The sequence below is a fragment of the Perognathus longimembris genome, chromosome 20, assembly GCF_023159225.1.
Source record: "Perognathus longimembris pacificus isolate PPM17 chromosome 20, ASM2315922v1, whole genome shotgun sequence".
Lineage (NCBI taxonomy): Eukaryota > Metazoa > Chordata > Mammalia > Rodentia > Heteromyidae > Perognathus > Perognathus longimembris.
The window spans coordinates 2,258,489-2,270,742 of record NC_063180.1 but is presented as its reverse complement, the minus strand read 5'-3'; the positions used below and the strand labels follow the sequence as shown (position 1 = coordinate 2,270,742).

At 36.8% G+C, this 12,254-nt stretch overlaps 1 protein-coding gene across 3 annotated transcripts in view; it reads left to right on the top strand.

The window, feature by feature from the left end:
* The window catches only part of Cntnap5 (contactin associated protein family member 5), a 936,592-nt gene that overhangs the window by 752,019 nt on the left and 172,319 nt on the right, over positions 1-12,254 (top strand). For 2 of the 3 annotated variants that reach the window (XM_048329503.1, XM_048329502.1), the window contains exons 15-16: positions 11,035-11,162; positions 11,299-11,469. In XM_048329503.1, the coding sequence (XP_048185460.1) occupies positions 11,035-11,162; positions 11,299-11,469 (299 nt within the window). Of the gene's footprint in view, positions 1-11,032; positions 11,163-11,298; positions 11,470-12,254 lie in introns of all 3 variants that reach the window. The other variant, XM_048329504.1, reaches the window with a different exon arrangement.

The following is a 12,254-nucleotide window of genomic DNA, read 5'->3' as shown; positions in this document are numbered from 1 at the left end:
TCATCTATGCTGTGTGCTTTAGCAGCGCCAAGTGTGGGTTGCTGTGCCGGGCTTTGTGCCGGCACTGGCACGGTGGTGGGTCACTGCCCGGAGCTCAAATCTGTGTTTCAGATGAGCAAAATCAATTTTTTCCTTCCTGGCCAGAATCCTGTACTGTTTGAACTTACTCTGGCTGTCTTTCTAGGAGTAAAAGTTTCTATGGGGTGAGAAAACTGCGATGTCGGAGAGAGCTCAGCTAGTGCTGTGCAGCTCCTTTGCTGTCTTCGGGGAAAAGTCCCTCTTTTCTTCTTTTTTATTTTTCCTGGTCACCACTCTTTGCCTTTTGCCCTCAGTGGACTTTGGTGGAAAGTAATGATAGAAATAGGAAAAGAAAATGGTGTCAGGTTTAAACTCTATTCTTCTGTTCATCCAAAAAAGGAAAGCTATTGTTCCTTTTCTTAAAAGAAAGAGTATTTTTAGAGAATTGTTTTCAGAATTTTGATTCCAGGAGCTTCAAGGCATTTGGTAGCCCTTGATTCTATTTCTTTGCTACATAGAGACTATTTAGGGAATGGTGCTGAAGGGTGCTGAATGAATGAAGAGTAAAGCTTGTAGAGACTTATTTTTGTCCGTGTCTCTTAATAGGTCAGGTCATCAACATTTTTGGGTTAAAAGATGTTGATTTTCTTGTTACCATTACTCCTCTTTCTAATAATCATAAAAATAGTATTTTCCAAGTTAAATGTAAATAATTTTTGCTTTTTTTTGTTCCAAACTAATTTTCCTCTGTCAACATTAGTTATTTGTCTTTCTGAGCCTGGATTATTTCACTTAACTTTGTGTCACGCACCTCACAAATGAAAGCCTTTCCTTGCATTTTTTAAGGTTGAATAACATTTTATTGTGTATACATTCCACATTTCCTTTATCCATTTCTCTGGTGATATGTGACAGGTTGTTTTCCTGGGAGTTACTAAATATGTTAATTCACTTCTGTTAGGCACAATTATTCTGTCACATATATTAAAACATTATCTAGGACACTATGAAAATATGCACTTTGATTTTTCAATTCAGAAATGAATCAAAACTGGGCACAGCTACCCAGCTCTGAAGTCCATTGGGATCCAGGTTTTATGGGATCTTATTACTGGCCAGTCTGGCATAAAATTCATGAGACTCCATCTCAGTAAATGATTGGGTGTGGTGGCATCCACCTGTTATTTCAGTTGTGTGGAAGCAGAGTAGATGAGTAAAATGACTTGCCTGTCATTCCCAGGGACATGTATAAACTCATGTATGATTATTACAGCCCTGGATGATATAGGAGGAAGAAAACAAGAACCTACCTCAAAACAATACAGCACTAGCTCAGAAAGCACAAGGTCCTGAGTTCAATTATAAATTAAGCCCCCCCCCAAATTAATTACTTTTTTAAAAAGTGTTTAGAAGTGATCAACTTGCTCCAATACTAAACCCTTTATCCTTTTGCCTTCTTTGTGTAAATTCATGTCTAATAGAATCCCAGGGTTTGCCCTTCATATGGACAGGCCCTTCATTCCTGTGACTTGAATGGTTATATTTAAAGGCTCTTGCTATCTATCTATCTATCTATCTATCTATCTATCTATCTATCTATCTATTTACTTTTGCCTAGGCCATTTTTTTGATTTCTCAGTCCTTCAATTTTCTCTGAACCTCTAGGATTATCAGGCTAGGTGTAGTTTAGGTATTTCATACCAGGTCACCTTCTAGGCCATGGCTCCGATCCTGAATCTAGAAAAGACAGACAACATCCTCCCAGGGTATTCAAAGGTTCTACCCTTTATCTAAAAAACAATATTGTATACTTTCTACCATTTCAATTTTATTGTATGTGAGTCTGTTTACAAGCCCTTTTTATTTTCTTTAGTTTTGAAAATGCTTTTCTTTTTCCTCCAGTGAGCCAGGAATTTTGATGGAGTTAATTTGCTTATTTACACATCCATCTCCAAATTCTCACTTGCATTTAGCAAAATCATCAGGGCCAGTACTTAGTGTAGAGGAGAATTAGGATGAGTACACAATAGCTTCTCCATACATTGACTACCCAATGAGTACCTGAATGAATGAACAGATTGAAGGGGCAGAGGGAGGGAAGCTCTTTTCTTATCCTTTCTAGCTATGTCTTCCCTCTATTTTCTAGTCAGTCTCTGGTGCTTTGTTTCGTTGTTTTAATGAGGACAAGCCTAGGGATTCTACCACTGAACTACATTCTCAGCTCTCTGTGCCAGCTGTTTCATTGATTGAATTGTCCCATTGAGCATACAAACTCTGAGGTTAACTAGTTACTGGGTTGCTTACACTAATGTTGCTGTGACTAGGCTTTAGAATTTTTAAAGACAGGATATCTGAGCAGAGGGAATAGAAAGACATTGCACACTCCAAAGAAGAAGAAAAACTTAAATAATGGGGAAAAATTTATAAGCAAAATTAAAGTCAAAATGTCATACCATATTTTCTTGAAAATTTTAGAAAGAATAAAATATTTGATATTTTCCCAAGGATAATATTACGGAGACTCTGAAAAATGTTATTGAATAATGCCCAATCTCACCATCTATGTGTAAAAATAATCAGTATGAGCACTTTTGTCCCATGGGTTATGGAAAATGAAACCTAGCTATAAAATTTTCCTCTTTAAGCTGGCAAGAGATAAAGATGTAGACTAATAATACTATTGCATCTGTTAATTTTCAAGCTGTAGAAATACAAAAGATTGTGAAGTATTGCATTTGAACAGTTTCAAAATTGTATTAGAACTAGAATCCTAATACTCTGCCAATATTAAAACTTTTGCTTGTATAAACTATTTTATATAACACTTTGATTTTAACTGTTACTGAATATCAAAGTATTATAATTTTACTTAAAAACTCAATAACACTTTGGCCTCTATTTTATTTCACCTACTTATCCCATATTTATGACATTGCTCACTAATAGAAGCTCTTACTAATATCCAAATCAGGTAAATGAGTTTCTTCATCTTAGATTTACTTTTTTAAAACAATCTCCTCTACAAGTTTGATGACAGCACTCAGCTCACATTTAATATGTTTTTAGTATTTGCCCTTTGATTAATCTTACAAAAGAAATATAATATATTCTTAGAGTAAAATATTCAAAGATGATCCCAGGCATATTTTTCTAAATATGAATATACTTGGCTGGCTACAATTACATCCCAAAGTCTCTGCACCTTTCTAAAGATTTTCTGTTTGTAAAAACTAATAATCTTGGGCTGGGCATGTGGCTTAGCAGTAGAGTGCTTGCCTGGCATAAATGAAGCCTTGGGTTTGATTCCTCAGTACTACATACACAAAAAAAGCCAGAAGTGTTGCTGGGGCTCAAGTGGTAGAGCATTAGCCGGAGCAAAAGAAGCGCAGGGACAGTGCTCTGGTCTTGAGTTCAAGCCACAGAACTGTCAAGAAACAAAAAACAACAATGATACCTAGGTTATTTAACTTCTTAGAGCTTCAGATTCTATTTTATTAAAAAGAAAGACAGGAAGGGTACCTATCTCTGGGAAGAAATGGCTGTGTTAGCAATAATCCAAGGACACTGGAGATATGGCATATAGTTAGTTATTAATAATCTATGTTGTCTTTTTATAATAATTTTCTCTATTTTTACATTATACAAGGCAACATTATTTTTTACATTAACCTAATATCAAAGAAAAATGTATACAGATATTCAATAAGAAGAATAACATAAAAGATGTAATATTCTTCCAGCATGGTCAGATCTCTTCAGCTATCAAAGTCTGACTATAGTAAAGAAATAACTCTAAGGGTCTTTCTTCCTCAAACAGTGCTTCTCTAGGAAATTCTGCAATTAAGTTAGACATTGTAGTACACACCATTTGTCCCAGCTTCTTGGGAGACAAAGGTAGGAATGACAGAGTCCCAAGCCTGGGAAATTATAGGAGAAATATTTCAGAACCAAACCAAAAGTGGACAGGACTCACACAGTTCAAGTGATACAGCACTTGCCTCTGAAGCAGAAAGCCTTGATTATAAAACCCAATCCACACCTTCACCCTTTCAAAAAAAGATAAAAGAAAGGTTACAGGTAATTATGGACTGGTGGAGTAGAAATAAACCAATTGATTGCTTTGCAATATGTAACTGAGGAGTTTGTAGACTCAGAACTCTTGCCAAGGTGACCCAGGTGTAATCTTGGAGAGTGTAGGCATGGAACATGATTGCAAATTAGTAAACTGAAACCTAATCAATTGAATTGTATCTAGTGTGAAGAAAGGCTCTGTGGAAAGAATGGGGATGCCAGCCCACGGCCCACAGAGGACGGCTCAAGGGCTCCAAGTCAGCTGGCACTGTGCATAGACATCTGCATTGGGAGCAGCTCCCATGAGGGAGCTGTCTGTAGGCTGATCGCAGCAGAGCATACTGCTTGAGAGAAGGCTTTAGTGTGCAAATTCAAATTCACATCCTCACCACTCATTTTAAATAAAGCCCAGCTTCTCTAGCTAGGCTTTAATTTCTGGTCCTGGAGCTTGAACTCAGGGAATGGGTACTGTCTCTAACTTATTTTGTTCCAGGCTGATGCTCTACTGCTTGAGCCACAACTCCAATTTTGGCTTGTTGTTGTTTAATTGGAGATAAGAGTCTCATGAACTGCTCTGCCAGGACTGGCTTCAAGCTGCAATCCTCAGGTATCAGCTTCCTAAATACCTATGATCACAGATGTTAGTCACCACCATCCAGCATTCTTGCTTGACTTTTTTTTTTCCCCTCAAGGATAGTGCAACACTTGCACTTCTGGTTTTTGGTGGTTAATAGAAAATAAAAGTTCCATAGACTTTTCTGCCTGAGTTGGCTTCAAATATTTGCCATCCTCAGATCTCAGCTCTCATGCATAGCTAGAATTACAGGCATGAAGCCCAGCACCTGGCCAAATAATTTGCCCTTAAAACCCTTGATGCTGGAGAAAAAGAGATGAAGTGAAGTAGATTGAGATGTAAAGCTAAGCATGCATGTGAGTGGAAAGACCTGAGTGAGTGGGAAGAGAATGTGAAGATATAGGCAAAGACGGCATAATGGAAAAGATAAATCATCCTAGGAAGCTGGATAAGATGGGCTGCCACAAGGCAAGGCACAATGTTAGCCATGGACCCTGAGGATCCTAATGCCAACATGAAGAAGGAAGCTATGAATTCATGGAGTTCAACTTTACAGATAAACTTGAAATGAGATTGAGTTCATTTTTCTATGTAATACTCCCCATTTTTTTCCAAAGGATGAATAAGAAATATATAGATAAGTCAATTTATTAATGAAAACCATACTCATATATAATATTCCCACATTTTTTCAAAGGATGAACAAGAAATATAGAGATAAGTGAATTTATTAATGAAAACCATATTTCATTATATATAAAACCAAGGTTAAGTTGGGGAAGAAAAGAATATTTGAGGATATTTTTGATAAAGATGATATTGGAAAGATATTTTGATAATGATGTTTTTTGGAGAGCTGGAAAAAATAATTTATTTATCCCACAGAATAAAGAATATATATTTGGGGCAATATGTATCTAAGAAATGTTGAAATCATAAGTGTGTGTTCTAGAATCTAAAAGTCCTGACTTAATCTATTTGCTTCCTGACTAGGACTGATCAAAGTTCAGAAAGGCACCAGTGATTGTTTCTATCTTTGTATCGTGAGCATGATCAGCAAATAGTATCTCCAATGATCTCCACTGGTGGTTGTATTTTAATTATTTATGCCTATAAAATCTTAGAGCCTTAAAATTTTGCTAATAATAATAATATGCCATTAAATAACTTTGGTTGCATTCATATGTGAAGACATGATTTTGTATTTTCATGTCTACATATAAGGTCCCTATGATTTCAAGTTTCTAAAGTATTTATAGAAAAAATGGTTTATAACATTATATTTTTTCTCCTTATGTTTCCTATGCTGGAACTGAACACAAATTCTAGATGAGAATTACTAGGTGTTGAGCACAGTACGGTAGGCATGGGGCTGGTTTCTAGCATGGGTGACCATAGACAACTCTTGTACTTGGTTTTCTTGGCAGCCACGTGACCCATTAGCTCATTCTGAGCTTCTTGTCATCTATGCCTGTGGATAATTTTTATCCGCAAGTCCTGAGAAAGAAGAACAAAGAAGGAAAGGAAAACTGTACTTGCCTACTCAATTAAAAGCTAAAAGTAAAATCACTAGCAAGCAGCAGTACAACATTTCTGACTTGCAGCATTGTTTATAGACATTTCACCAGCAATTTCTCTTTCTCTGCCACAGGAAGTAGAGAGCATCATGGTCCCAGCCCAAAGTAAGGTCATAGGGGGTCTCTAGAGGTGAATTCACTCAGATGCACACAAGGGCTTCAGTTTCTCCTTTAATTTTTTCAAATTGTCTGGAATATGTGCAGTATTTTATTGGTTCAGCTCAAGGCAAGGACACATTATCCCTCTTGATGAGTTTACTATAGTAAAGAAGACCATCTTGCAGTGTAGCCATTGTATTAATGAAATACAGTAAAAGAATTTACAGAGCAACAGCTAACCAGCATTGGTAGTTTAAAATTAACAGAAGCATGTGGCATTTTACCATAATTTAAGTTAGTGCTAGGAAATCAGTATTTCCCATTTCAGTTGTATCTCACCAAATGTCATGAAAACTCAAGATTTAAATATCTAAACTATGAGAACATGTTGACTAAAACTGTGCTGTTATAGAAACACTGTGTACGTTTTTGTTTGATATTTCATCAGGCCATGCATGATTTTACAGAGCTATACACAACCTCAGTTGGAATCTCTGGTCATTCATGCTAACAGTAAAATTCCTTTACTTGGCTTCCCTTCATTAGCATTAGTATTTCACATTTTAAATTTAGACAATACTGAAAACAAACACAAATTCTGTTGCTATTTACTGAATTCCTCTTACAGGTTTATCAGTGTGATTGGTGCTTCCTATATACTACTTGCCTTCATATATACAGCATTCGCCTCTTTGGATAATTTTTCTCTTCAAACAGTTTAGAAAACTGACCCAGATTAACCTCAGTGATACCATTTAGTTGGCAGGTTGAGGCACTGAATTCAACTCATGTCATTCTTGTTCAGTGGAGATACTTTTTCATGATAAAAATCATATATACATTATGGTTTTACATAGTCTTGTACATTGTTCCAAAGGAAGAAAAATTCTTCTAAGCATTAGAATTTCATGTGAAGAAAATTGAATCTATAGCCAAGATTTTCTTCTGATCAATAATTACCACTGTAAAGTCCATCATTTTATATTTACTAAAACACACCAACATGGTCATCAGGATCACTCCAGGGTCTTACTCAGTGGGCTTTCTTTTCTCTTCTTTTCCTCTATTTTCTTTTTTCTTTCAGCCAGTATGGGGCTTGAACTCTAGCCTCTCGCATTCATTGAGGTGTTTTTTTTTTCCCCTTTGTTTTACTTAAGACTGGTGCTCTACCACTTGAGTCACATCTCCACTTCCAGATTTTTGGTGGTTATTTTGGGATAAGAGTCATATGAATATTTTTGACTAGGCTAGCTTCAAACTTACAACCTCAGATCTCAGCCTCCTGAGTAGCTAGAATGACAGATGTGAGCCCCAATAGTCCCCCAACCACCCATTGTCTTGTTGGAATCATACATGTTATGCGTAAATAGAATTAAATCTAAATGTATTTTCAGTGTTTCCTTAACAGCATGTAAAAAGGAATTATAGCATTTTCCTCTGGTAGCTCAACTGCCTGTAGCTTACACACTGGCCTGTCATGAGTTTTATTGACCTATATGAAGCTAGTGTGTACAGTATTTTTAAAAACAATTTTTAAAACATTCTTGCAAAGATTTTATATGTTTTTATAAGATCCTACAAAATTTTCCAGTGAGGAAAAGAAAAAAAGTTTTTTTGTTTTCCTGTTTACTGGTCTTTATAAAATAGGTCTACAGGGCCTTTCATTTTCTGCTTAGGGACCTGGATTAAAATAGCATGTCCCAGCTAGCCAGGGAAAGGGATCAGGAGGCCCTGGGCTTTAACTTCTCTGGTTGTCTGGCTGCTTGAGTTCAAGCTAGCTGTGTAAGCTGCTGCCTTGATGAAGCCACCTGCCCCCTTGCTTTCTTTGTCGTTTAAAGGACACTTGGGTGAGACCTTTTCCTGGTGGGACTGGATTGCAAGAAATAGAGAAAGCCAATGCAGCAGGAATGCCTGAACTGTGTCCATGAGGAAATACTCCTCACAGAGGGACCAGGAGATTGGGCACCATCCAAGTGGGACAAGTTGTTGAGTGGACTTTACTGAAGATGAAGTCAACACCCAGGGGTGGGATCAGTTGCTGGCAAATTTGTCCATCCAACAAGAATCCCCTGCCTCCAGGCTCTGGTCATTCACCTACCAGGGAAGGAAACCTGTAGTCCTCACTACTCCAGTCCATTTGCTTCTCAGTAGTTCCCAGTCAGGTTCATTGTACTTACATTAATATTTTGCATGATTATCTGTTGCAAGTGGATATCACAGTCCTACCTAAAAGGAAAAACACTTTCTACCAGTCTTTCTATTTTATAGCCTTACCACTGGCACTGAAGGTAGATGCCAACTTCTTTTTATTTGTTGATGTGATTGTTTTTACTTATTTGTTTATATTATGGAAAATGTATTGGCATATACTTGTTATACAAAGAAAAGGGTGACTTTGTGGTGTTTCCGTCCATACTTACAATATCCAGTACAAGCCTAGATTTGTTCATTTCTTTTTACTACCTGGGCCTCTACAGGGGTCCTCATACTTTAAACAAATTTGGAGAGCAACTTAAGTTTTGTTTTTAAATTTTCAGATAAAAGTATTCTTGATAATGTATGTTGCACATCAAACTAAATGCTATTTTTTCTTCTGTGATCTGGAAGATAATTTTATTGGATAATTTCAATGCTATTTGTAAGTGCCCACAACTTTACCCAAGGGTACCAAATTGATGTAGACAAGGTGCCTTAGTGTGTAAGAGAGACAGACATCACCATGGTCAGACAGATTCAGAATCTACCACTTAACCTTGAAAATAAAAATAGAAATAAAAAGCATCCTATAGGAAGAAGGGTTTCTTTAGCAAAACATCAAGATTTAGCACTCCTACTTTCAGCATTTGAAATCTGCTTTAAAATCTCTTCTTGAAAATGAATTGGAATTAAAAGGGAAGTTTCTTCTGTGTTTATACAACACTCATAAATGTGCTTTCAAAACTGAAAGTATTATCTAGACCATTTGAATAGCTTCTAATTATGGATCTCAAAAGATAGATAATGTGTAAGGCCAGTCTCCATATTTTTGGCTAATAGATCTACAGGAGAGAGTGTTTTTCTCCAAATCTCATGAGTTCAATACTAAATCTTAAAATTTAATTTTCCACTTGTGCTCTATAGCAAGGGCTCTTCAATATAGAATCATCAATGCATAAAATATGTTATTTTGCCTGAGGGTCCAGAGTACTTCAGGAACAAAATAGAGGGTTTGTGCCACCTCTATCATTTCTGAGTATTTAACATAGATAAAGCAACATGGTCCCAGATACTACTATCTCATTTAATCCTGCTTGTGCTGTGATACAGATGTGGCTCCATTTAAAAATTGAACTCACTAGATGGAAATGATGGTGCATGCCTGTGATCCTACCCCTCAGGAGAGTTATATAGTGGAACTCTGTCCCAAAATACAAAACAAGATAAAACAACAGCAACAACATCCAAAAAAATTAAGCACATTTATCAGGCGCCAGTGGTCCTCACCCGTAATCCTAGCTGACCAGGAGGCTGAGATCTGAGGATGGTGTTTCAAAGCCAGCCCAGGTAGGAAAGTCTGTGAGACTCTTATCTCCAATTAACCATAAGAAAACAAAAAGTGGTGCTGTGACTCATGTGGTACAGCACTAACTTTGAGTTGAAGAGCTCAGGGACAGTGCCCAGGCCCAGAGTTCAAGCCCCATGACCAACAAAAGAAAAAAAAAAAAAGTTAAGCATGTTGAAAAACTCAGAAATGAAATTATTTGCCCAAACACATGTAACTATTAATATCTGAGAACGATATGGGTAAATACTAAAAATACTATTTAATTCTTTAACCTTTGGCTTTTAAACTTAATCAAGTTACCTACCAAGCCTATTTCTTTATTTATAAATGGGGATAGTAGTACCTACTACATAGGAGTATTGTGTGGAGAAAACACACCTCCCTAGAATATTTATGACTCACAATACTTGCAAATTCACTGCTAGTTTTTGTCTTCTGATTTTTTCTTTATCAAAGATTTATTAATCACCATGAAAATAAAACAGAAAATTGAACTTTAAAAGAGAGAAATCATGGCTTAGCTCTAGATAGGAAAAAAAACATGGTTTAGCTTTGTTCTTTTTAAACTTCCTCATCAAACAGTAACCTGTCAATTTCTCATTTGCATAATTAACAAGAATAAAACCAGAATCATTAACAACTAAGAATTTTAAGAAGTCCAAAATACAAAAGCAAAGACTTGTAATTGCATTAGGTAAAATGTGATAAGAAACATACAAAGCTGATTAAAACCTGTTGGCAGGTGGCTGAAACAACCGTTGGAGTGATTGTTGAGAGGGGCTTGTGATATGTATTTCAAGTTAGTTACTGAGATAGCCCATTTTTCAAGGGAACATGAGGTGATGATTAAAGTCCTGCCAGCACTGCATTGGGCAGGTGGGATTCTCCTAGCCACCGTAAGCAGATGCAATCTCTGTAAACCATCTATGTGTCTGCAAGCACAGTTGGGGAAAATGTAAAATGTAATGGTGTTTGTAAGACATCCATGGGTTTTGTAATTGGCATGCTAGCCTTATGTACACTCCTGAGATGAAAGATGTTCCTGTCCATGGCAGCCTGGAGCCAAACCACCCAAATCACTTTAAAAAAAGAGAAGTTTCTGCATAGATTATCCATGTGTTCTCCTCTTTGTTTAATTTATGTTTTTACAGGGCAAGTGATACTGGCTTTCTTTCATTCAAAGACCACTTGCCTGTCACTCAGATTGTCATCACTGATACCAACAGATCAAACTCAGAAGCTGCTTGGAGAGTTGGTCCCTTACGTTGCTATGGTGACAGTGAGTATTAAACTGAAAGGAGCTTTCTCCCTGCATTCTACCAGCAGTATGTCTTAACCATTATCCTCCCACCCTGTCCTTCCCATAAACACATTGAAAGTAGCAAACCATGCTCAAGGATTTTTCTCATTCGCAGGACACTTCTGGAATGCTGTCTCGTTTTACACCGAAGCTTCTAATCTCCACTTTCCCACCTTCCATGCAGAGTTCAGTGCTGACATTTCCTTCTTTTTTAAAACTACTACTTTATCGGGAGTTTTTCTAGAAAACCTTGGAATGAAAGACTTCATCCGACTTGAAATGAGCTGTAAGTGTCCCACTTATGAATTAAATGTCACTGGTCAAGAGATAAAAGGTTTGCTTTAACTTGACTATGAAGCACCAGTAGATATTTGTACAATTAAGTTAATTTCACCAATTTTTGTTAAAATAGCAGTGATAATTTCCATTTCCTTCTAATGCTTTATCATTTATTATATCCTATCAATTTTATACCCTATTATTCTCTCATCAAAATATATGCATTCCAGCAGAGCACAGGTACTTCATGCCTGTAATCCTAGTTACTCAGGAGGCTGATCTCTAAAGGGTCCTTCCTGGTTGGAAGTCAGCTGTAGCAGAAAAATTCAGGGCAGAGTTGCCATCTCCAAAACTAATGTAGCACAGAAGATGAAGCTCAGGTGGTAGAGAAGCACCATCTGAGGAAACAAACTGATCCAGTGTAAGGTCATCAGTTTTATACCCCAGTGCTGCCAATACCGCAAAATGTGTATCGCAAATATTTCCATGGATATATGTAATGACCATTGTTTGGATCACTAACACATATAACTTGAAGCTCCCACACTGTGGAAATATACATGTTATGAAGAGCAGAAATGATTGTTATGATTCTGCTCCTATTTTCTATCCACATTTTGCTGTATCTGTGTTTCCAAAGTAATTTCCAGAACTATCTCCCAGTACCAGAAGAGTATGACTTGCAGTGACAATTCCCATTCTCTCTACTTTTTCCCCACACCTGCAGTATATTAATATAGAATTAAATAGCAGACTACATATCTTGTAGGACAAAATACTTTCCTATGTTTG